Source organism: Malania oleifera, chromosome 4, assembly GCF_029873635.1.
Source record: "Malania oleifera isolate guangnan ecotype guangnan chromosome 4, ASM2987363v1, whole genome shotgun sequence".
Lineage (NCBI taxonomy): Eukaryota > Viridiplantae > Streptophyta > Magnoliopsida > Santalales > Ximeniaceae > Malania > Malania oleifera.
In genome coordinates, this window is record NC_080420.1 from 113294895 (window position 1) to 113322291 (window position 27397).

The 27397-nt window shown below is 36.0% G+C and overlaps 1 protein-coding gene across 4 annotated transcripts; it reads right to left on the reverse strand.

The window, feature by feature from the left end:
- Positions 1–800: 800 nt before the first annotated feature.
- On the reverse strand, positions 801–21167 carry LOC131153201 (CDP-diacylglycerol--inositol 3-phosphatidyltransferase 1-like). 4 transcript variants are annotated; one of them, XM_058105352.1, is made up of 11 exons: positions 21038–21167; positions 20608–20736; positions 20376–20460; positions 20223–20272; positions 12737–12776; positions 12564–12608; positions 12424–12489; positions 12146–12260; positions 11994–12050; positions 11773–11871; positions 801–1127 (listed from the first exon to the last, which is right to left on the reverse strand). In XM_058105352.1, the coding sequence occupies exons 2-11, from the start codon at positions 20672–20674 to the stop codon at positions 1068–1070; spliced, it is 684 nt and encodes a 227-aa protein (XP_057961335.1). In that variant the 5' UTR covers positions 20675–20736; positions 21038–21167; the 3' UTR covers positions 801–1067. The 4 variants fall into 4 exon arrangements, with proteins under 4 accessions (XP_057961335.1, XP_057961333.1, XP_057961334.1 ...); XM_058105350.1 differs by having other exon boundaries at positions 20935–21072; XM_058105351.1 differs by having other exon boundaries at positions 20847–21071.
- Positions 21168–27397: the final 6230 nt, after the last annotated feature.

Below are 27397 nucleotides of genomic sequence, written 5' to 3' on the forward strand. Positions count from 1 at the left end.
TCAAACGATTTTCTTGAGAATTACGCAAGGACTAAGATTATGTTTGGCTGGCAGTATGTCAATATCAAGTGATTATAATAGAAAATTTTGATAGTTTAAAATTTTTTATGGACGACAATAAAAATAGATGAGAAATAATAATTTTCAAATTTCGCCACGATAATGTCTATTTCCTTTCCTATTCTGCATTAAATGGAATAACATAAAACTTTATATGAGGAACTTCCCTCTAAATTATTGCCTCCTTATATAATTTTCATTATATTTTCACTGTACGAATAGGTATTTGGCTAACCAAACAAAGTGTTGAAAAGCAACAATTGCTACAAACAATCCTAATTGAGAGGCTCAATATCATATGAAGGAACAAAGAGTTGTAGTGATTTAATAGTAAATTATGTTATAAGGAAGTTTAATATTACAATACGATTTCTGTTAATGTTGCTGTAAAATAAAATAATAACGTATTTTACATTATACTACATCATTATCACACACTATTGTAGTATTTATACTAATATAATAGTATATTATTAGTATACTATCACAACATAATATAATATTTGCGACAACCCACTTCCTAGCCAGCTTTCAGGGAAAAAAAATTCCTTGGAAATCCTACAGAATCGATTTAAGTGTCTCTTGGATCTGATCAGAACTAATATCCCCATCCACAGTTCTTGCTAATACAAAACTTAGGAAAAGTACACAAAAAAAAAAAAAAAAAAACATCTCTCTCAGTACCAACATTTTTAAATTTACGAGGGAAAAAAAAAAGTGATTCAAATGTTAAGCTCAAATTGAAGTTCTCAAAATGCAAAATTCTCATTGTAAATGTAAAATTGTATCACTGCTGTCATTCTAATGCGGCCAACTAAGTCGAAGAATGGATTGAGGACATAAACATTAAAAACAGACAAAACAAACATACCATGTAAGGATTCCCATCACTTTTTACAGTAGCATATCCACCAAAATTTAGTGATGTTCATTTTGTTATGACATGACAATGGCACCAGTGGTTGAGCAGTGGGACGCTTCCCAATCCTTGGAACAGATAATGAACACTAACGCCCCTGTTTTCTGTTGATGTCATAAAGCACGCATATATCTGCCGCGGTCTTCATCTGGAATGATTACGAAATATTCCAATTCACAGCAGTTCATTGATGCAAAAGTAGAACGAAATGACTTGAGCAGGTGAACAGTAAGCGCAAGAAAAGGCATGCTAGTTGTGAAAACAGCTTAATCAAAATCAAAATTATAGGCAAAATCAGCATTACTCAACTTCTCAATCTTTTTTTTTTCAGAACAAAATATTTGGGTCACCCCCCTTGTGGTTCTGATGAATCAAAGTTAAATGTTTAGTGCACTACTGGGTTCATGTGAAGCTATGGTAATTAGACCAAGGCCTTTGATCTGTGAAACAACCCTTCAAGTTCTTTAGCAGCAGACCTAGGCTGTCAGTATTCATGTATAACATTTCAAACCTAATATGCATTCAACAGCCTAAGCATAGCTATTTAGGACACATCTAACACACTATGTATAGAGCAAAGCGGGTCAGTGGTGAATAATGAAAAATAAAGATGGCAGTCATCCAATTGAGCCTGAAGAGACTACATGGAACTATTGCACATTCATAACTATACATTTCTTAGAACTAGAAGCCTAAGAGATTGTTATCTCACATCTTATTTCCAATAAGTTATTTACGTTACTTAGGACTATGTGAAGAGTCTAGGGAATTTCCAATCACAATAGGATTTGCTTTGAGTCTCCTTATCTTTTTCGCATTAGATAGATGAACTTACTAAGAGCATCCAAAATGAGGTTCAAAATAAGGTCTATGTTGTTTGTAGATGATATTGTCTAGATTGATAAAATTAAGGGTAGAGTAGAATCAAAGTTAAAATAGAAGCTTTAAAATCTAGAGGTTTTAGGATAAGTAGAAATAAGATGGAACATATAAAATGCCATTTCAGTCATAGTAGGAAGAATATTGGAAAAAAGATTAAACTTGATGATCAAGAAAGTAATAGTAGTAATAGATTTCAATTTTGTGGATCTATTATGCAAGCTGAAGAAAAATTGAAGTTGTAATAAATGGAGTTAAAGCAAGTTGGTAAAATGGAGAAGTGTTTCAAGCATGTTAATAATCAACTTATTAGTCCTTTGGTGAAGATATTGGCTATTTGTTTAGTAGGAACAAAAGGCATGCAAATAGCTCCACTATCAATCTTCTCTTTCATGAAGTGTTTGTCAATCTCTGCATGCTTCGTGCGATCATGTGGTACTGGATTTTGAGCAATACTTATGGCAGCTTTGTTGTCACAACACAACTTCATTGGCATGTTCACCGGAATCCACAGCTCTTCGAGAATTCTCTTCAGCCATAGCATCTCACAAACTCCGTTAGCCATAGCCCTATATTCTGCCTTGGCACTGCTCCTTACAACCACATTTTGTTTCTTGCTTCGCCATGTGACCATATTTCCCCAGACATAAGTACAATATCCTGAGGTGGATTTCCTGTCTAACTGAGCCTACCATTGTATGCCTCTATGTTCTGCTGTGTGGTCTTCTGGAAGAGTAAACCCTAGCCTGGTGTACTTTTCAAGTATCTGAGAATCTGATAAACTATGTCAAGATGTTTCTCGTAGAGTGAATGCATAAATTGGCTTACCAAACTCACAACAAAAGCAATATCGGGCCATGTATGAGATGAGTAAATTAACTTTCCCACCAACTTTTGATACCGAGTTGTATTCACTGAATCACCTTCCTTGTCATCTCCAAGTTTCTGATTGGGATCTATTGGAGTGTCTGCTGGCCTACAACTGCTCATCCCAGTCTCCTTAAGGAGGCCAAGGACATACTTCCATTGGGAGACAACAATCCCTTTCTTCGACCGAGCAACCTCCATTCCAAGGAAATACCTCAAAGATCCTATGTCCTTGATCTCAAATGTTGACGAGATGGAAGTCTTCAATCGGGTCATCTCAAGAATGTCATCTCCAATGAAAATTATATCGTCTACATACCCAATCAGTATCGCTATCTTCCCATCCTCTGAATGTCTTACAAACATCATATGATCAGCTTGCCCTTGAGTATACCCCTGACTTTTAACAAAATGAGTGAATTTCTCAAACTAGGGTCTTGGTGACAGTTTAACCCATATAAGGACTTCTTCAGTTTACACACCTTTGTGCCAAACTTTTCACCAAATCCTAAAGGTGCACCCATGTACACTTCTTCCTCCAGGTCTCCATTAAGAAATGCATTTTTTACGTCCAACTGTTGCAAAGGCCAATCACGATTAGCTACAAGTGACAAAAGAACCTTACAGAATTTAGCTTTGCGACTCGGGCGAATGTCTCCAAGTAATCAATGCCATAGGTCAGAGTAAATCCCTTGGCGACCAATCGATCTTTATACCATTCTTGAGAACCATCAGATTTATATTTGACTGTAAACACCATTTGCACCCTATAGTTGACTTTCCTGTTGGTAGATAGACTAACTCCCACGTGCCATTTTTTTCAAGAGCTTTCATCTCCTCAAAGACAGCCTCTTTCCACTCGAGAACTTTCAAAGCATCCAGCACAGTATTAGAAATCTCCATACAAGACAATTGTGAGATAAAAGCACAAAAAATAGGTGGGATATTTTCATATGACACATAATTGGACAATGGATGTTCGGTGCAAGACCTCACACTCTTCCGGACAGTAATGGGAAGTTCAGAATCATCAAACTCGGGATTGGAACTAGACTCGGGTTCAAAACTAAAGGACTCGGAACTCGAAGATGAAATGGACTGAACATGAGGTAAAGGTGAAATGGACTAAACACGAGGTAAAGGCTTGGTGAGGACATTACCTGGAGGGTTTACGGATTTTGGATAGCGTAGAGGATTGGAAAACCTTTATTTTCGAGTGATTCTCTGTCACGAGTAGACAATGTCAAATGGTACCAACGTTGTGGTGTTTTTTTTATGTTTCTCCTTTGTTAGTCAGTATAGGATCATGAACATCATAAGATAGCACTATAGGAAGACCTGCCTTTTAAGTATCTAAAAATTTCAACTCACTTTCTCCTGGTATAATAAAGCTTGGGTTTTCAGGTTGAATAATCAAAGTTGGAGAAGGATCATTTTGTGAGTCTTCAGTTTGGAAAAAATCATTAAACACAACCGAATCTTTGTTTTGGTTCCTCCCATGAAGATGAGGCCTAAAATAGGGATGTAATTCAAAGAATGTAACATCCATGGTAACAAACATTTTTTTGGAAATGGATTCAAAACATTTATACCCCTTTTGAGTGGGAGCATAACCAACAAACACACATTTTGTGGCTCGGGGTTCACGTTTTCCTCGATTATGACAACCGATTTGTTGGATAAAGAAGAAGACAACCAAATAAGAAGAAGACAACCGATTTGTTGGATAAAACTTATGAAAAACATCAAAAGGTGTTTCAAAGCTTAAAATCTTATTATGCGTTCTATTTATGAGATATGTAGCAGTAAGAACGGCTTCACCCCAAAGATATTTAAGTTCCTAATTGGTAAAAAGCAATGCCCAAGGTACTTCCAACAAGTGTTTGTTTTTTCTTTTAGCCAAACCATTTTGTTGCGGAGTGTCGAGTGTCAACACAAGAGCTTTGATAAACAATTCCTTTTTCAAGAAAAAATTGGCCCAAAATGTTTTTGAAATATTCTCGAACATTATCACTCCGCAATATTTGAATATTTTTTTGAAATTGTGTTTGTACCATGGTGTAAAAAAATTTTAAAATTGTTTCCACTTCAGATTTTTCCTTTATCAAAATAAACCCAACTTAATCTCATGTGATCATCAATAAGGGTCACAAACCATTTTTTGCCAGAATACATAAATGTTCTACATGGGCCTCGGATATCACTATGAATCACAATAAATGGTGTAGTTGGTTTGTAGGGTTGAGTGGAAAAGGACGCACAATGATGTTTAGCAAACTAACAAACTTCACATTGAAAAGAGATGGACTTTTATTCCAAAATAAATTGGGAAACAAGTATTTTAAATATTGAAAACTAGGATGCCCTAACCTATAATGACATAACATGATATCATTATCTTTGAAAACAAAAACAGAATTTAAGCAAGTACTCTGACATTATCTACTCGAGTTAGGTCCATCGTCAAAATAATAAAGTCCATCTTTTTCCTTAGCACTGCCAATCATCCTCCCCGTGGTCAATTCCTAAAACTCACAATAAGAAGAGTAGAAATTAACTTGACATTGATGAGCATAGGTAATTTTACTGATGGACAACAAATTGCAAGACAAATTGGGAATGTGGAGCACATCATGGAGAGTTAACAATGAAGTGAGATTGATAGTTCCTATCCCGGCAATTACCAAGAGTGAATCATTTGCAATTTTGACCTTTTTATTGCCTGCACACGGACTATAGGATGAGAACAATTTGAAGCAACCAGTCATATGATCAGTTGCACCGGAATCAATTATCCAAGAATGAACAGAATTAGGAATAACACATAAAAACGCAGTAGCAAGAGAGTTACCCTTATGTACCAATGAACAAGACGGAGTTAAGGACAGTTTTGGAAATTGAAACAATTTGTACAGATGCTCTAATTGCTCCTTGGTAAAAGGGACTGCATCCGAGTTGGTAGAAGGCTCCTGAGTCTCTTCAGCAGTGGCTTGGTAGGCATGACTGTCATGTTTGGATTTTAGCTTCCAATTTGCTGGTTTACCATGAAGCTGCCAACACATCTCCTTCATATGCCACGGTTTTTTGCAATGCTTGTACCACATTTTCTTACACCCATCGTTGTCAGAATCAAGACCTTTTGACACATAAGCAAAGCTCTCAGGTTCTAGGTTGAAACCAGATTTGTTGTTGTGCAACATGAGTTTTCTCCTTAACTCCTCATGTCTAACTTCAGAAAAAACTTCCCGAATAGAGGGCAATGGCTTCCTGCAGAAAATGCAACCTCGGACCTCGTCCAAACTCCAATTAAGACTGGCTAAAAACAATGGCAAGTGTGGTCGTTCGAATTCTCCCAAACATCATCATTACAAGTTCTTGCCATAACGTTAACAATTCGTTGTCATAAGTAGTAAAATCGCAATCATTCTGCTTGGATCTCCAAAGTTGAGTTTTCAACTCAAATATTTGAGAAGTGTTGGCCTTACAAGGCTTAACATCCTGTTTTGATGCTAGCAAACAAGTAGAACTTAACATGCTTTGTTTATCTTTTTAGGACTCGATGATGAATGCAAGGTTAAAGAATTCATGAAAACTTGTACTTCAAAGAAAGATGATTATATCAAACTTAAGGCATGGATTAAAACTTGAAGATCATGAGAACATTGATATTAAAGAAAAAGCTTCAAGAATGAAAGCTCAAGTGATCAACATGGAAAGCTCAAAGATCAATGAAGCTCAAAATCTAAAGCAATATTGAAAGATCAAGAGAGATAAATCTTGAAAGCTCACCTCAAATTCAGGATCATTGAAGCTTAGCAATAAAGAGAACTCAAAGCAAAGAAGAGTAAAGTAAGTCGTTAGGACAAGCTTTGTAAGTACTTCAAGTATGATTCAAGTATGAATTTTCATTTTGAAGCTCATTAGGCAAAGAGACCTAAAAACCTTGTTTTTAAGTCTTGAAACATATTTTTTAAAGAAAAACAAATTGATATTCCAAGATTAAATAAGCAAAGAAGAGAGAGAACAAAAATATTTTAAAACAAGAAAAATTGCTTGATAAGCAACTAACTGCACATAGTCAGTCTACTGCCATGTTAAAAAGTTTTAAATGTACAGACAAAAACATGACAATCAACTGTCTAGAACTTAACAGGCGACTACCAGTGAAATTTGAGACAACTGACTGAGTTTTGACAGTCAACTGTCACCCTTTCTGCTCATCTTTAAAAACTTAGTTTTTCAGTGACAGACGCCTGACCCCATGTTCACAGGCGACTGCCACCCTACTGCCTGTGTATTTTATGCGTAATACACTGACAAGCGACTGACAGAGACCTCATAGTCAACTATCACGCGGCAAAATTTAAAATGCATAACGGACATATTTTGAAATATTCAATTACTTGAGGCTCAAACTTATTTAAATTTTGGACCCTACTCTAAGTAAACTTGGGGAATAAGCTAGATACTTTTCTACATCTATAAATACACCCAAGTTAAATTGATTTAATTAGCAAGAATTAAATTCAGCATTCAAATCTCTCTCAATTGCTCTCAAATTCTCAAGGCTTTCTCTTGCTCTCAATTTGCACGAAGCTTACTGAGTTCTTGCTAACTCTCACTCACTGATATTGTGCTACAAATACTAATTCTTTCATCCATTGAAAGAATCATACGGTGAAATACTTTTAGAGCTTCAATCTGAATTTCATATTTTGAATTACATTGAAGTATATAGTTTTGAAATTGTACTAATATGTTCTTTGTGAGAGTATACTTGTACGCAACTTGTATCTTGTGTTTTCTTGTAGTTCTTGGACGTTCCAAGGTGTTTGGATCATTCGCTAAGCGTGGGATATCGCTTAGAGAAGCGGGCTCAAGCCTAATTGAAGGAGTGACCGAACGAGGGTATATCGTTTGGAGAGGCGTGCTCTAGCCTAATCGAAGGAGTGTTGTGTAAACGGTGTTGTTTCGCCCGGAAAAAGAACTGGTTTTAGTGAATCCTTTGGTGGTTTGCCAAAGGCGAGGACGTAGGCTGGGTATAAGCCGAACCTCGTAAAAGTCGTGATCTTGCTCTCTCTTTCCCTTACTCTCTTTACTTACAGCATATACGAACTGCGTGGATGTTTTAAATTCCTAAATTATAAACACTATGTGGATTTGATATTAAGTAAACTTAAGCTTAATTTGTTTTTGGGATTGCGAAAACCGAAAGGGAGTACGTTGGTTGATCCATTCTTTGCGGAAACTGTACGGGAGTACGTTAATTGGTGAAACACTCAAATACTCTTTAACTTAAAGTTTATTTAAGGTCTAAGTATTTGGAAAGAGTGATTGGATGTTGTATTGGATATCAAATTAAGAGACAAATTTCATATATACAGGGCTTGAATCAAATTTATATAAACAGGGCTGCACACAAGTTGAAAAAACTGAAAGTTTCCATTAAGTTGCAAAGTATATCTTGATTGAATGTTTTATGATTGATTGGCTTGGTAATTTGTTTGATTGAATGTTTGTGTGGTTGTGGATTAAATAAAAAGAATTAAGTTGTTATGCATTATCAACAAAAGGTTAAGTTTTCATTAAAGGAACTAAAAGAAAATTTTAAAACCCAATTCACACCCCCCCCCCCTCTCTTGGGACTACACCTTTGTTTTCAAGAAGAATTCTCCAAGTCCGAATAAAGATCTCGAACGGCCTCCAAGATGTCTTTAGCAGTGGGAAGAAATAGATGAGGTTTTCCGATGGCAGGTTCCATGGAATTGATGAGCCAAGCAATAATAAGAGAATTTTCGGACTGCCATTTTTTTAGATCAGGGTCACCAGCAACAGGTTTTGATATTTCCCCAATCAAATACCCTATTTTTCCTCCGCCATCGATCGCCAATTTTACGAAGTGAGCCCACTCGAGATAGTTATGCCCATTAATAGTAATCAGCAGAGACAAACTTGGGAGGAATAACAGGATTGGGCAGAATGGTTTCGGAAATACCGGAAAACCGGTAGGATTTCTTTGGGCGCTGGTCATCACCGACTTATACGACATCATCAGAAGAAAGAACAAAATAGAAAAAGAGCACGAGGCTCTGATACCATGAAAGATTTTTGAGAAGAGACACGATTACAAAGATAAATAGTAGAGGAAGGCCAACAAATCAGCAAATCAAATCACCACAAAATCAGCAAATCAAATCAAATCAAATCAGCAGATCTCTAGGCTAGAAAACAGGAACAGAAACTACTAGAATCTGACATAAAATTTCAGATTTTATTCAAAAAATAGAATTTCCTAATTTATTCCCTAGAAATCCAACAGTATCCTTACAAGACTAAGATCTCCCAAGTTCACATCCGATGTGAGATCGTGAACATTGCATAGTGGGTGAATAAGTTTGATTCTTGCCTCCACATCAAAATATTCATAAAATAAGTACAGAAAATTTGGAATAAAAAAGGTTACTGTCACAGGGTGAAGTTTGTAGGCACACAGTTGTACAAACAACACCGTGTGGCACCTACCAAGTCAACTAGGTAAGTGGTAAGCCTGCCAAGCTCATATTCTTGCAAGAGGATAGAACAGTGGAAAAAAATCCATGCGCATTAAAATTAAACAGCCCTAACTTAACCATGGCTGCAAAATTAAGCAACCAGTGCACAATTCAAAGCATAAAATAGCACATAATGCCTAGAATCTGAAACGTTCATGGAACAGGAACGAGATTGTGATACGTCACATGTTCTAAAATGTGGAACATTAGGGGTATACTTCTATGGATATATTTGTGAAAAATGTGCAATGGCACAGGTACATTTTCAAGGATGTTGAGACGTTTCTAAATTTGGAAGATTTTTTCTTTTGTGAAATATATAAAAATTACCGAAAATAGAATTACAATGTGATAGTTCCCCACTTCAACTTATAAAAGAATATGTTATGGAATAAATATTGAATTAAAACTTTGGACAGCTAGAATGGGCATTCTAGAACGAAAATATAACATGTTCTGGAACATTTACCAATTCGTGGTTAGCTAAAACATTAGCATTTTCTGCTAACTATGAGCTCATCTCGTTGAATCACGGATGAAGTACAAGGCATACAAACACAAGTTAGTACAAAACACTAGTAAAGGGATGAATATATTGCTAACTTAATATTCCCTATAACTTTAAGAGCTTTCAAAGTCTTTTCTACATTGGCATAATGAAACATCACAATATACACAAATATCCAAAGCTGCAACCATTCTCAGGAATACTTGGACACTAATATTTGCAATTGATGTAAAAAGGCAGTATAGCCAAACAAAATACCTAAGGTCTTCCCCACCCCCCAACCTAAGGGGGGAAAAAAACTCCCCCAACCCCCATAACTTCATAACCTTTATATTAAAGGAAAATTTATTGATTGGCCCACCAAAATTTCTTTTTTTTATATCTTGTAAAACCTTGACACTGCGAATGATTTCTCACTATCATCCCCATTTTACCCCATCTAACCACAACACCAAAAAAAAAACCTTTTGAAAGCATAGCTCCACCACTGGATGCACAACAGCAGTGAAGAAAGAAATTCAAAGCTCTCTCATATTTTAGGAATTGTCAAAACATGTTTTAATTTGAGAAACATCAAGACAACCTTAAAACATAGGTCAGTATAAAATAAAAGAATATAAGTAACTGTGGACATCTTTTTGTTTTCCATCTTCTTTCCTTACTGGGGATGCACCGATGCAGATAACCCATCTCAAGGAAACAGGCAGCAGCACCCACAATTTGAACACTAGGATTCCCTACAGATCACAGGTAATGACCATGCCTGTCCAAAAAAAAAGTTACCTATATACTAATATATGCAATTAGCCCACTCAAATTTCTTTTACACTTTGTAAAACCCTTAAAACATTGAATCATTTTCCTTTATCCCCATTTTTTCCTCCACAACTTCGGGAGCCTGGCTTCACCACTAGTTGTACAGCAGCAGCAAATATAGGAAAACAAAGTGCTAGCTGATTCTAGATATTGGCAAAACCAGTTTTTAACTTGAGAAAGATTATGATAAACCAGTATAGAAGAGGATATAAATAAATGTAGGCGTTTATTCTTTTTTGTTTCTTGGTATCTCCCCTCGTAATTGGGGGAGCCAAAGAACCTAGTCTCAATGGAGCCTGGCAGCAATTCAATCCCTGACTTCCCCTAGGGGGTACCAGGTAATCAGTCTAACGACCAACCCACCTGAAGGCCCTGAATCTGTAGACATCAAAATAGAGGCCAGTTTGGATATTATAATAAGAAGCAATTTATCCCAATGAATATTCTAGGAGACAGAAACAACAAAAAATTCAACACTATGCTTCCTTTCCCCCCAATTCCGCATCAGTTATACATGGGAAACTTGATCTTCCACAAAAGTTGGGGAAGCCCACTACTGAGTCCCCTGGTTTAATCATTTTGGTCCATAAAATCAAAGAATATGCCAAACATTAAAACACTTATCCATCAAATTAATATGTCAAACATATCGTAATTTACAAACCAATTTTTTCATCTACCAGAAGGCAAGAGGCTCAAGTGACCAAAACAGCCTCTCTGATAGTGGAGCTAAGGCTGTATATAACCCTGATATGGCAAGGCGGTTTTGTGCACTAGATGTTGCCTTTAATGGCCATGTTGAGCCACAATAATGAGCACACAGGATTCCATTAAAATACAAAGTGCAAGAAAACACCATGGTTCCATTAATTGATACTTTCTACTATCGATACCCATTTTCATCAAAGTAAATAGTCAGTATTAAAGAAGTAACTAAAATAAACTCTAAAGCATATACAAAAATAGTAATCTGAATACAAATGAAGGCAGACATTAAATGTTTGGGCATACGAAAGAAGGAAAATGCATCTTTGACTAGCCAACTTCAGGCAACTGGAATGTTATTGCCTTTGGTTAACAAAATTATTCTACATCCACAAAAAGGTTCTTGATCACTGAAAAGAATTTGAGTAGGCAGAGTTTGCACAAGTTAATTAAGAAAAAATTCTCACCTGTATAACATTAACTGTTTGCTTGATTGCCCATCCAAACAGAGCCAGAACAACTAGAACTGAAAGAAGTGAAATCTCTTTCATAGCACCCATTAGAACCTGAAAAAAAATAAAAAAAACACAAACACAGAAAAACAAAGGAAGCAATGTAATCTGACTAACTACTGAAGGTCTGCACATTGAGATAGAAAATCAATGCCATCAACAAAATGAAGGCTTACATCAGCCACATTTTCAGTTTGACTGTCCGCAAGAAGAAATAAAATTATATAAAGAACCTGCAAATCAAAATGCTCTGTTCAAGAAAAAAAAAAGGTAGTATCTAAAAGAATTTTATAGTGTAGAGTATAGACAGAACAACATTAGCGATTACCTCGCATGCTACACAACAATAACCCATAAACATCCGATTCCCATAGTATGCTCTGAAAAGCCAATTAGTGCTGTCTTTAACATCTTTATGACTAGCCTTGCCTAACAAGAAAGTACTGCAACAAAATAAAGGGAAACGACGGTTAAGGTATTAAATATCAGAGATCTAGCAGTAATTTTTTGTATCAGCAAAAGAAGAACTTATGGAGTATAAAACCACCAGAGATCGAGCATTTGCCAATAAAAAAAAAATCATGTTAAATTCACAAGAAAAAATACCTGTACATTTGCAGCCAATGGCTGGCAATATCTAAGGCAACCAATGACAAGAACACCAAACCTGGCCTGCAAAAACATTTTACTGAAGAGCTCAAATACCTATCTTGTTATGAACAAAAAAAAAAAAAAACAAGCCTCACCTGTATACTTGGGAAAGGATAACTAGTAGGCAAACAGTGCTAATTCTGGGATATGAAACATAACAACAAGGTTAACACATTAGCACAATGGACTAACTCAAAATCCATGTCTCTGATAATGAGAGGTTGTTCATGTTCATGTTGAGAGAGTTGGAAGTTTTTGATAAAGTCACCTGTCTGTTATCATATCCAGAACAGCTCCAAAGGTGGAAACTGAAATGATAAGGGATGATGATCAATCAAATGACACTGAGCATTGCATAAAGCAAGATAACTACAAAAATAATAATAATAATAATAATAATAATAATAATAACAATGAATGAATGAAAGAAGATTATATTAATAGCCTTGCAATGGTATTTCAATTAAATTATGCCTATAAATATGAGGACCTCCACTAAGCACCACAATCAATTGCCAAACCACAAAAATAAAAAAGCTTCTTTATTGATTGAATATGGAGCAGGATAGAGCTCAAAGTTCCAGAGTTTTTCCATTTTTTATTTTATGTTTTAATAAAATATTAAATAACAGTCTGAATGGAGAAAATTTTCCCATTTTGATGTGTCCCAAATCTCACTGGATGGTCCATTCGTGTGTTGACACGTGGCAAGTAAAACTCGCTGGATGGTCCAGCGAGTTTTTTTTAAATCTCGTTGGACCATCCAGCGATATTTGCTTGGGAAATGAAGCGGGTGCTGATGCGTGCCAATTTAAATCTCGCTAGACCATCCAGCGAAATTTAAACAAAAGGGCTCTTCGTCTGTTGACGTGTGGCACTTAAAGCTCACTAGACCATCTAGCGAGATTTGCTTGGGAATTGGAAAAACTCGCCGAATGGTCCAGCAAGTCTTGCTTCGGAAATGGACCGGTGTTTGCTCGACTTTTGAAATTTTTCTTCCTCCATCATTTGCTCGCGAATTGCAGAAAGAGCAGAGAGGAGTGTTGCAGTTGCAGAGCAGAGGGCAGAGCCACTGACCAAGGGCCGGACGATTGGACGCCTGAGCAGGTGACCGTTGGAGAGGAGAGCCGAACGTTGCTCATCAAACGTTGGGGAGGAAGGTATAAAAGGGGGAGATAAGGTATGTAGCTTCTTCAACCCTTACGCTCATATTATTGAATTCAGACCGAACACAATAACAAATTCAAGGAAATATTATTGAATTCAGACTAGTTAGTTTGAGTGAAGAATTTGTTAGTTTGATCCAAATATTTGTTAGTGTGTTTAATAAATTAGTACATAGCATATTTAATTTGCTGATTGGAAGCCTTTGCTGGAAATCCCCAATATTGAGGTTAGGGTTATTCTGTATTTGTATTTTATTTCCTTTGAATTTGTCATTGTGTTTCCTGCAATGTTTTCATGCAATGTTTTACTTTGCTTACCCATTTGCCTCGGATACTTCATTCACATGTGTATATAATATATGTGTAATTGTTATTGAAAAAAAAAAATTGTTATTGAAAAAAATTAAGGTATGCTGTAATTTAGTGTTTCAATCATTGAATATGAATATTTTCGGATTTGAAAAAGGATTCACCTTGTATATTGTATGTGTAATTGTTCTTGGGTATGCTGTAATTTAGTGTTTTAAAAATTGTTATGGAAAAAAAAAAAATTAAGCTATGCTATAATTTAGTGTGTTAATCATTGGATATGAATATTTTTGGATTTGAAAAAAGATTCACCTTATATTTGAAAAGGAGGATTTGGATTTATATTGAATTTGGATATATTATTATTTTCACACAAATATTTATTTTATACTCAATACATGATTGTATATTGAAAAATGCTTGAGGCTTTAAGCATGTAAATGGTAAATAGATTTTTAGAGCAACATAGGTGGACTTGTCATAAATTATGAATTAAAATTACAAATTGTATGACGAACAATACAATCAATGGCAGCATGTTGATATTTTAAATCTCTATTAGCACTTAGTCATCCCAACAACAATTTCTTAAAAGGCATATTCAATGTTGAATCCTACACTGCCCTAGGTTGGCAGCTTATAAAAGAACTAAAGGAGCTAACCCAAATCCACAATATGACCTAAAAAGGGCAATGTAATTACTCTCATGATGTCCTATAAGCTTTCCAACTTCAAATGTCCCAATTTATTTTGGCCTTCAATTTTGATTAACCTTCCCTAATTGACCAAGTATCTCTAGGGCAAATTTGTTTCATGGATAACAATAACTAAATTTTTTTAGTCAGTGTTTTATAGATGATGCACAAAATATACAAATAATAAGAACTTGTCCGGAGGTGTTATGCCATGCACTTATATATGCATTTTTGTCTTTCGTAGGTCCTTACTATTTCCTGAGGATCGATCTAAATGGTAAGAAGCTCAAGCAATGTTCCGGTTACTGTATTGTTGTATACTGGGGGGGGAGGGGAGATAATCACTAGAGTTGAAGGTGTTAGTTATAGTACCAAGCCAGTTCGACCAATTCGAATTGACAATAGGACCAAATTAAACAAATTGTATGTGCAGATATACAAATATTTGCATATTAATCCAAACCAATATGCATTGCGGATGATCGCAAGATACCCTATATGAGGGTTCAATGATACAGTACTCTATGAGGTTGTTCCCGTAACAAATGACTATGGTCTACGCATTGTGTTGGATGCACATTGCGCAGGCGCTTCATACATAACTATGCAGTTATATGTGGAAATCATTCCTCAAATGGGTGTCTCTGCGGATAGGCAGATAGAGACGCTTGCTGAACACATGGTTGAAGTGGAGGAAGACACCCAACAAACACGCCATTATGAAATGACTGCGTCTGATTATATTGAACCATACACAAGTGCGGACCTTGGTGGGGCTCCTGCTGTGGATTTCAATGAAGGTCCGAGATCGTCATTCGAGCCACCGACGTATGAAAGATTTGTTTTTCACACGGATGAATAGGGAGGTTGCAAAGAAGTTCAAGTTGAAGGTCCAGGATCGTTGTTCGTCATTGCAAACGTTGCGTTAGACGAGGGGATGAATATTACGAACAATGTTAATTTAGAAGATGAAGAAACGTACGAGCAGGCAACTGCTAAGGGTTAAATGAGTTTACCGATGATGTGAACCCACCCACTCAACCCCCCCCCCCCCCCCCCGGTGAAACTAATGATGTCATCTACAACACTCAATTTATGGACGAACCTCCAATGTACACTCAAATTGATGTAGATAATGCAATTTTGCCACACGAAGAGGAGCTTCCTATACAAGCTAGGTAAGGGGATGCTATTCGGGTCGAGGATCAATTGATAGTGGCAGTGCGGATTTATCACGCTAGAACCCACCATGACTTCTACGTTGTACAGTCTAATCCAGTGTTATGGGTTGCTAAGTGTAAGGCGTTTGATTGCAGATGGAGAGTACGTGCAATGTCTCGGAAGAAACACAATTTATTCAAAATCACTTGATATGGTGGTCCGCACACTTGTTTGAGTGACCTTCTCTCGCAGGTCCATAACCAAATCACATTCCCTAATTGCTGGGGAGATAGTGAATATGATAAGGGTAGATGCGTCTACATCAATCGCCACATTGAAAGAGTTCATCAAATCGTCGCTTCGGCTATTTGATTTCGTATAAGAAGGTCTAGTTGGGCAAACAGAAGGCAATTGCCCAAATCTTCGGCGATTGGGAGATGTCATATCAAACTTTACCGAATTGGATGGAAGCGATGTGCGTGTACAATCCTAGTACTGTAATCAAGTGGAGGTGGACTCCTGTTCCAAGATCCAAAAACACCGCAACGTTTCCATCTGCATTTTGGTCGTTTGCAGCATCCATTCAAGATTTTCGTCATTGCCCTCCCATTATATGCGTAGACGGGACACACCTATATGGTAAGTACAAAGGTAAACTCCTAATTACAACGTGCCCATATACAAATAGGCAAATCTTTCCCCTTACATTTGCTATTGTCCAAGAGGAAAGTCTGGACACATGGAATTGGTTTTTGTGTTGTCTTCATTCCATTACTGATAGGGACGACATTTTCCTGATATCAGATAAGCATCCAAGAATTCTCGCTGCAGTGCAACGAAATCCTAATTGGCAACCACCATGTACCCACCACCGATTTTGCCTTCGACACGTGGTCAGCAACTTTAATACTAAAGTACAAAGTATCAACCTAAAGCGTATGGCTGAGTGAGCAGGAAGGGAGTACAAGGTAATAAAATTTGACAAGTAGAGATGGAAAGGATATTTGATGAAGCTGGAGAACTAGTAAAGTCATTTTTTGAGCAAATCCCTCCTCATATGTGGATTCAGTGCCACAACAGTGGACGAAAGTATGGAAACATGACTTCTAACCTTATGGAATGTTTCAACACCGTCCTAAAAAGAGCTCGTAGCCTCCCAATAACGGCCCTTGTGCAACTAACATTTTATCACGTTGCACATTATTTCAATAGCCGACGGGAGGTTGCTCGTAAGGCAATAGTTGGAGAAAATGCATTTACTCCGCATATACTGCTAGCGATGGAAAAAGGGAAGCTCAAAGCGACTGGACATCGAGTCACGACGTTCAACTGGTCCAATGGTACCTTTAGCATCACAACCACGCAACAAGGGCGGCATAAAGGAAACAATGTCCAAACATTGGGCACAAATAGACGCAAATGCTTATGTGGAAAGTGGCAAACTTTACACTTTCCCTACTCCCACTTTCTCGCTGCATGTGCTGAGACATGGCTGAACACTATCAGATATGTTGAATCATGTTGGAGCACTGCCGAGCACTATGCGACATACCCAGCCAATTTTAACTCAATTAGGCACGAGGCGTATTGGTCAGCATCCTCATTGCTGACTTTACACGCAAATCCTGCATATGCTCGACATAAAAGTCGGCATAGGAGCTCACGTCTACGAAATGAGATGGACGCAAGGAAAAATAGGAAGAAGAGCACGTACAGCATATGTCATCAAGAAGGACATAACTGCATAAGGTATCCGAGAATGATGCAACTTGGGGATTCAGTTGGCCCTTCACATTGACTTATTACACACTTATAGGACTGTTACTACATATCATTTTATTTTTATATTTACTATATTTCACTGGTACCTTTTGTAGGATCAATCTAGGGCCAACTGACCGCACTGTGTTGACAATGGGTTATGAGCACCAGTCCAGCCGAGCATGAGCTGATGGTTACGTCGAGCCCTTGTACAACTGAGGGGGCACACAATTTGTGGGGCACCGATTTGATGCATACGACCACATCATTAGATGGATCCGCGATGCGGGATTCTTCAGGATATATCGAATTGCCCACATCCAATTGGATTGGCATTTGGTGACCGCTTTCGTGGAGCGATGGAGACCGGAGACGCATACGTTCTACCTACCGCACGAGGAGGCAACTATTACACTCCAGGACGTCACGGTCTTGCTCGGGCTGCCCATTGATGGGAGGCCGATCACTAGTCGTACTACCGGACCAGAAGACAGTCCTGGAAACCATTAGGGAGTACTCGCACTGCACCGTATGTGCGAACGTTTGTTATGGGTCATGCCACTTGACACTAACTTGGTGGGTGCCCACATCCTTATGCGGTTTCTTGAGAGATTTTCATCAGGTACAGATAGATGCAGATGCGGATACTGTAGCGTGCTATGCACAAGCCCACATTTTGCGTTTAATATGTGGGATGTTGTTTTGCGACCTATCGGGGAATTTCGCGCATCTAATATTCCTTCCACTCCTATAGAACCTTATGCAAATTCGATCGTACAGTTGGTGGTCCGCGACTTTGACGTGACTATACAGGGAGATGTGCCGCACCGCACAACTATCAAGGCTGGAGATATCTGGCCCACTATGCTTACTACAGGTGTGGGCTGGTTGAACCAGTCCCACTCGCATACGGTTAGTAACAACATCATTTACAATGAATTTGTGTCGTAAGTATTCGAATGTAACGTAATGAGCAGTAAGTACTACAAATTACATTCGAATACTTACGTTTTATTTTGTACAAATAGAGGGACGACTTGAGGGCGCCGTCAGTTGCGCAACATACATTACTCTGATACAGGTTCGAGTTGGACATGCACAGGGAGCATAAGGTATAGTCCGATTAAAGTTGTTTTCTTTGAACAGGTGCATGGATTTGAATAGGTGCTCTTATGTATTGTTTCCCAATATGTATATGTATATGAAAGTTGTGAATGAAATTTGTGAACATACTGGTATCGATTTCCGAGGAAAAATGTTCTCTTTGAACAAGTGCATAGATGGATATGTTCATTTTTAAAAGGAGACTACCAAAATTTTTACAGTAATTCGATACTTTGAATGTGTAAGAAAGTTGTGAAATACAAAGAAGCAAAGGGTACTTGGGTTTCTCATATCCTTGCACTTAATTCCCTTTTTCTTCCCATTTAAAAACAAAAAAAAAACAAAAACAAAACAAAACAAAACAAAACAAACAAACAACAAATTATAAGGATGTTGCATAAAAAAATATCCTAGAGTGTCGAAAAGCCCTACTAAATCAAAAACATTTGTAAGGATAAATAAAAATTATCCTAGAGTGTCAAAAAAGCCTAGTAAATCATTGATATTTAGAATTAAAGTTCGATAAATTAAAAAAAAAAAATAGTTAATTAAAAGTCCTTGAACCCCTTGAAAGTGTCAAGGAGGTTAGAAGAAATAACTAAGCTAAAATAAAATTGAATAATTATATAATATGTAATATATTAGTTATATTTAATATTATTAAATATTAAAAAAACAGAAAATAGAAAAAAGAAAGACAATTGATGTCTACTCTTAAGTCTTGGACTATTTTATGGGTTCAACCATTAATACAATACTTTATAATTGATAGTTAAGGTTACATTTGGAACTAGAAAAATGTAAGAGAACATAGGAAAAACATTGAGGAAAAAAATTTTCATTTTACACGTCATTAACATTTCTATTTTCTTGATTTTTTTATTATATTAGGAAAAAAAATATTCTTAATAACATTTATTATTTAAAAAATATAATAAAAAATAAATTTTCTTTCTTATTTTCGTTTTTTACAAAAAAATTGCATGCAGTGTAAATCTCGCTAGATGGTCCAGCGAGATTTAAATTGCCACGTGTCAGCACCTGCTTCATTTCCCAAGCAAATCTCGATGGACCATCCAGCGAGTTTTACTTGCCATGTGTCAACACACGAATGGCCTGGCCATTAAAACTCGTTGGATGGTCCAATGAGTTTTATTTAAATCTCAGTGGACCATCCAACAAGATTTGGAACACATCAAAATGGGAAAATTATCTTCAATCAGACTATTATTTAATATTTTATTAAAAAAATTTAAAAATGGAAAAAAACTCCAAAGTTTCAAGTATAAGACTCTTATAAAGGCAATAAGAATAAGGAGAATCTTTTGGAATGATTATTTAAGACAACACAAGAATTATAACAGCCCCCACCCCCCAATTAAAACTAATGGCTAAAAGAATTACTATTACTATCTTAAAGTTGCATTACTAACTTAAAGCACTTAACTAGTGTTTTCTAGGTATTAAAGAAACACATCCCTAATAACAAACATAACATTGCAATTTTTTACCATAATAATGCATTGGAGAGATGACAAAAACATCACTAAAGTTTTACCTTGATTAAATTTGCGGGCAAACCAACCATCCAAGCCATCACACACAAAGCTGTAAACCGCAAATTCAATCAGATCCAGACCCCAAATTAAAATCCACAATTAAAACAATGGAATTCATAAGTTAGAGAAAGCTTCCAAAGATCGATATTCACCTGATAAAATAGAGAATGGAGAAAAGATTTTTGTTGGAAAAGCAATAGGCAAAGCCAATGCAGTTTAAGAGAACTCTTATGTAGCCTGCAACCCATATAAAAACACAATATTTCATTAGAAATTTTAAAGATGATTTTCACACACAGACCCATGACACAAACATTCACAAACAAACACCCGCACAGAGAAATTATGTGGGGGAAAAAAAAGAAGAGCAGAGAATGAACCCACCAATGATATTGGGAACATAAAGGTATATAGACAGTTTCCTCATCCTGGGTCGCGACTTTCCAGCCATTGCCGCGTCTGTGGGAATCAAAACCGCATCGAATGCATAAACTTATCAAATCGATCTTGCTCCTGCACATCCATTTTTCCCATTAAAACTTAAAACCCTGGGCCCAGGAAATCATGTATAGAATTAATTTAACAAATGAAAAGAAAGTGACTTCCTAAAACAAATTATATACCCAATTTTTCTGTTCTTTTTTTCTTTTCTTTTATCGAACTAAAGAACAGTTCACTTCGGAAATTGGAACGCAAAATTGAAGGACGAACCTGTTCTTGCCCAAAAACAAAATGAAAAAAACGAAAGGGAAAGAGAGGAATTTGAACCCGTGGAAGCAGCGCCTGCAGACTGCAAGCAAAATGCATAACCTACCTCGAAAGGCGATGAGGGAACTGCTTCAATGTTTGAATTTATTGGAGGCGTTTGCTTCGGGAGTATCAGATGGCCTTCTGAAATGAAATAAAATAATATTTTAACGAATCTAAAAATAAAAGAGTTTCTTTATTTGATTTAGATTATTAGGTAAAATATTTTGTTCAAATTCATTAAAATTATTTTATTTTCAAATAGGTACATAAAAAAATTCAATGTTTAATGAATATTAATAATATAAAAAATATTATTTTATTATTATAATATTATGCTGTTGACTGTTGAATTATATAATATTAAAATAAAAATATTATTTGACAATCTTATATTTTAATATAATAACATAATATTATTATAACATAAGATAATATTTTTAAATTTTGGTACCATGATAATTCATTATTATAAAGATATAAGAGCAAAGTAACACATTAATAGTATAATTTAATTTAATTTAATATTTGTTACGTTATTACTTTTTAAAAACATTACAATAATTCATTATTTAAAATATCATAGTAGTGTTTGGATAATAATTATTATAATAGTGAGTGTTATGTTGCAAATAGTTAAATATTAAAATTATTTTGGTTGCTAATGGAGGCTGAAGTGAATGAATTAGATTATCATAGTAATATGTATTAAATTACTATTCTTTATAATGATATGATCAGCGGGTGACTCATAAGTGTTTATTTTATTTGAGCAATAAAAATATTTGAAGTACTAACTTAATTGGCTCAATTACCAAAAAGCCTTGTGTTTTGGGGAGTTTAAGTGTCTAGTAGATTTGCCCTCCAAGTGTTTGTCAAATGATGTATCCAATTGAAATCAAAACTTTTAAAAAGGAATAACATTCGCTAGAAAAGAAGATTCAAATTTAAAAAATTCATAAAATTTTAATAAATTTAATTAGGTAATGGAGATGTAGCTGCAAGGGTTAAAAAAACCATTTGCTCGTAACAAACTTTCCAAGGCATCTAGCTTGATTGCTTGTGTGAGCACATCATGTAGAGACTCAAAAAATTGAAATAATGAGAAAAAAAAAAATTTGGTTTGGTGTAGATCACACCGTCAACGGTTTGGTGGAAGGCCAGAAAATCGTCGACGATTTTGAGTTACCGCAGTCAAGTGAGGGTAAAATAGTGAAAATGGGTTTGGTTAAAGAGCAAACCATCGACGGTTTCAGAGCAAACCGTCAATGGTTTTGTTGCAAGTCAATGTACTATATAAGGAATTCAAGTTATAATTTCTAGAGTAAAATCATATTTCTCTCTCTCTCTCTAGGGCTACGGCCACCACCCCTTCTCTCTTCGATTTTGTGCTCGGTTTAAGCATGAATCAGTTGAAAAACATCATTTCGGGATCCTGGCGACGATTCTCTACTGTTTGATCGGAGCAGTTTTGTGTTTTGGAATTTCCAGGCACCACTCCAAGGTTGAGGTAAGGATGATAACTGTGTTATCTGCTTAGAATTTAACTGATTAAATGGAGTGTATGGGCCTAAGGATGTTTAAATGATTATAATTCTCGGGTTGAGTTGATTAGAATTTGGAGTCCCTTCTCGCTCATGTGGCCAAGTCTGTTATGCCATAACTCAGTGGTGACTTCATGTTCTATAGCATTCACATCTCCTGCACAGAGTTGTTTAGCTTAAGTGTAGTATAAACTAGCATCCTTCTTTCCTTTGGCGGCCACCAAATTCCCTTTCTCGAGCTTCTGAACTCCATTACTAAAATAACTTTCGGAACCCATGTCATCAAGTTGACCTGTGGAGATCAGGTTAAGGCGAATATATGGTGCATGCCGAACATCCTTCAGTAGTAGCTTGTAGCCAACATTTATTTCTATCAACACGTCTCCTTTACTAGTAACTTTGCATTTGACTTCATTTCCAATCTTAACTAAGTCATAATCACCACATTTTTAAGATGAGAAGAAGTCTCTTCGTGCTGTTACATGGAATGATGTTGTAGAGTCAATCGTCCATGTTGTGTCTTGGCAAGTAAGGTTAACGCATCATTCCTCACATACCACGTAAGTTTCACCTTCATCAAAAGTCACAGGTGCATTACTTTTGCCCTCCTCTTTCTTGTCTTCGTTGGTTTGTTTTGCCTTCCATTTCCAACAGTCATTCTTTATATGTCTAGGCTTATTACAATAATAACAGGTGAAGTTACCCTTTGATTTTGATCTGCCTCTAGACTTGCTTCTGGACCTGCCTGTGTTCTTCTTGTCTCTTTGGGAATATCAGCTTTTGCCCCTCTCAGTAACCATCGCTTGTCCTTGAGAGTGAGTGGGCAAGCCTTACTTAGCTCTTCTCGTGACTTCTTTTGTGATGCTATCCTTCACCATACTCAAGGTTACCTTTCCGTTTGGTGCTGAATTACTGAGAGCTACCACCAGTGTCTCCCAACTATCTGGTAATGAACGTAGCAAAATCAATGCTTGAATTTCATCTACAATAGTTAGTTCCATGCTTGCCAGATTATCAAGAATTTCATTAAATTTATTTAAGTGATCTAAAACATTTTGTCCATCATATAATTTTAAATTCACAAGCCTTCTTATCATGAAGGCTTTGTTCTGGACATTTTTTGGCTCGTACATCTCTCCCAGATATTGCCAAAGTTTGTAGGCATCCGTTTCTTTCGCTGTATCACAAATTGCCCTCGTCTCAACCCCACTGTCTTATAACACTGACAACTTTTTTGTTGAGATACTTCCAATCAAACTCAATTTTTTCACTTGGCATGATTTCTTTGCATTCAATGGGATTGAATAGATTTTTATAGTACAACAAATCTTCCATCATTGTCTTCCAGATGAAATAATTTGTCTTTATAATTCTGATCATGGAACTGCTCCCAAGACTTGTATTTTCCTCCATTTAATATGCTCTAGTACTGTACGTGGACAACTGCAGTGAACAATGTTACTATAGTATAATCTCAAAGGTTAGGAACAAATTTACCCATGAAGGCGGTATCAATACACATCAATAAAACCTGGCATTAAGGCGATATTGATACACATAAATAAAACCTAACGTTAGGCGATATTAATAATAAATAAATAAAACCTACCAACAAGGCGGTAAACTAGTAGCTTTGATACCAATTGTTGCGATATGAATCTCACCCAAGATCAAATAACATGCACACAAATAACACACAAGATTTATATGGTTCGGCCAATTTAGCCTACGTCCACAAGAGAGGAGTAACCTCATTATATATTCATATATATATATACAATGAAGGGGGGAGGAGGATTACAATACACTCAACTCACTCAACTTAATGCACACTCACAATGTAACACCCCGAACCCCTAAACCTGGGTCTGGTACGTTATACCTGATAATATCCTGATAAATCATAATCCATAACATACGCAGTGGAAAACATACACATAATCTCCATATAACATATACCATAATACCGTAATACCAGAGTTTTTCTATTTTCTATCTATAAATCCATAAAAACCATCCAACACCCGCATTTCCATAAATACATACATCTCCATAATATTTCAGTATTTTCGCAATCATTCCGTTCTCAACAGACTTAAAACATAAAGACGTAAAACATAAATATTTACATTTCCCAAAGTATAACAAAAATATATTATTTCTTTTTTACAATCCTAAAAAAAACTAAAAACCCTCGAGCTTTTTAAGCCCGACCTCGAGGATGTCCTAAAAAAGAAATAATCATATTCGAGTGAGACACATCTCAGTAAGGGAAGAAACATACATATTAAAACAACGTGTGGCCAACATGAGGTAAATAGATATCATTTTAATTTCATTTGCAAATCATCATGTAACATTGAAATCGTTTTCTGAACATACACAATCACATGCAAATATTTAACCCACGAGATTACCCAAGAATAGAGGTGATTACCCGCCCATACAAGTAGCACCCCTCTGCTCTTATACTTAGGTAACCATAAGGTCACAACTAAAGCATACCAGGGCGCTTACCTTACTCAGTAAGCCCTCAAGTGTTAAATTAATCTTGTACTCACGCATTCAACAATAGTTTACCGGCAAAGGCTCTAAGGATAGGGAATTTTACCCTCTCATACAAATAGGTTTCCTCTGCCCTAGTATGTTATGCAGTTACTGCCACATCAAGCTACTAGTGCACTCGCCTTTCTCAGAAAGCCCTCAGGCGAAGAGGTTGCCTCGCACAATCATAACGTGTTCTACATACATAGATACTTCTAATATCATAATACTTTATTCCTTTCTGTCATTATTCATTCATACACATCTGTTCATGTTCATAACTTAAACATTTCATTTCATTTCACTTTAAGTGACTCTTTCCCATTTACATCATTCACATTTGTCATTTCATTTCATTGTCATTTCATTATCATTTCTTTGCAAAACATTTTCATTTCATTCCTTCGTACTACAACTGGTCTTTAGCCATTATCAGTTAGTCCACATAGAAATGCGCTAGAATCTGCTATAGTTAATCCACATAGAAATGCGCTAGAATTTGCTATCATGACTGTCTTTCAACTGTTTTACATTTACATGGTTGCATTTAACATATACAAGCAACATTGTCCATATCATTTTTTATTCTCAATACTTTACTTACTTAGCCTGCATCTCATGCATTTAACACATATTTGCACAGAATCTCATGTCACATAGTTTAACAATAAAATTCATATACATTCATTACAAAATAAGTCAACCCATAATTAACATTTATATGCTAAAAATACATTTCATTCCTTACTTACTTCCTTAGAAAATACATTTTCATTTTCATTCGTTTACTTTCACATATACATAGTTATATAAACATCCCTACGCTCAGAAAACATAAATTTCATGGTCGGCATTTTAAACCTACATAAAAAAAAACACACACACACACACACACACACACACACACATATATATATATAAAACACATAATCCATTTTAATTCATGAAAAACCTAATTTAATATATAAATTTCCCTCTTACTTGACTTCAAATTATGTTGGCAGGATACCCGCAACGTTCACTTGGACCCTGAATCCAAAAATCCTAACTTAATTAAAATAAATTCCAATTAACTCGGATCTTAAGAAAAATACTTATTTACAACTTCTTAGGCTCTAAATAACATTATTCATTAAGGAAATCCCAAAATAATTCACTTACCTTGATTTTGGGATGTTTCCCAAACCCTTCAATCCAACGATCAACTCCTACAACCTTATAGAGAACGATCCTACGAACCTCATGGTGGTTATGGATCGTCAAACCGGGTCAAATCCGACCCGAAATTGAAGAGAGAAGGTGGGAAAATCGTATTTTAGAGAGAGAAGAAGAGAATTCAAGAGTTCTTATGCTGAAAATGAAGAAAAAGCCTATTTATAGATAGGGCTTCGTCGACGAGACACGTGGATTCGTCGATGAGGCACTATAGAGATTTCGTCGACGAGAAGATACCTTTGTCGACGAAATTCAGAGTTCCAAAATATACTCTCTCGGGATTCCTTCGTCAACGAGGAACAGACTTCATCGACGAGCTTAGAAGGACACTCGTCGATGAAGACAGGACATTCGTTGACGAGGCCTGTTTTTCCTTCTTAAATCCTTCCTTTTCCATTATTATTCATTAATTCATTTACATTTATTATATTTCCTAGTTGTTTTAAATTTCGGGTCATTACACACAATGCATTCACAATTAATATATCTTCACTCTCACTTTCTCTCTCTCTTTCTCTCTCTCTCTCTCTGTGTTTTTGTGTATATCACAATAGAGGGAAAGTACCCCTTATATAGGAGGAGATTCCCTCCAAAAATCAGCATCTTTTTCTTCTTTATCAAAAGGTGGATGGAGTTGTTGCAACAAACAACAGTCACTTTTGACAAATTGCCGTCATCTTCCCTTTCATCTTTATCATTAAGTTTTGGATACCCTTTCTCCACAAAGAAATCATCTTCCATATAAGGCCACCAAATTGCAACTAGCCAATTTCGACATTGGCATGCTCAGCTCTAACAAATATTCTTGCCTCCTTTTTAATAAATGAGACGGACCCTAACAGTATCAATATGAACTATATTAAAAAAAGTACAAAATCAGCGCTTTAACGGTTCACCCTTCACCCACTTCCTTTGTGATTAACCTTATAAATCTCATCCTTGGGCTAACTTTGCTCACCAAAACAATAATAATAAATTCATATTTTATTTTATCTTCTAAATATTTAAAGATTTTGATTTTTAAGAATCGAATTTTAAAAATATGACTTTTAAATGATTTATTTCTAAATTTTTTGAAATTAAAATAAAAATTATTATTTTTAAAGGATATTTGGCCTTTATTT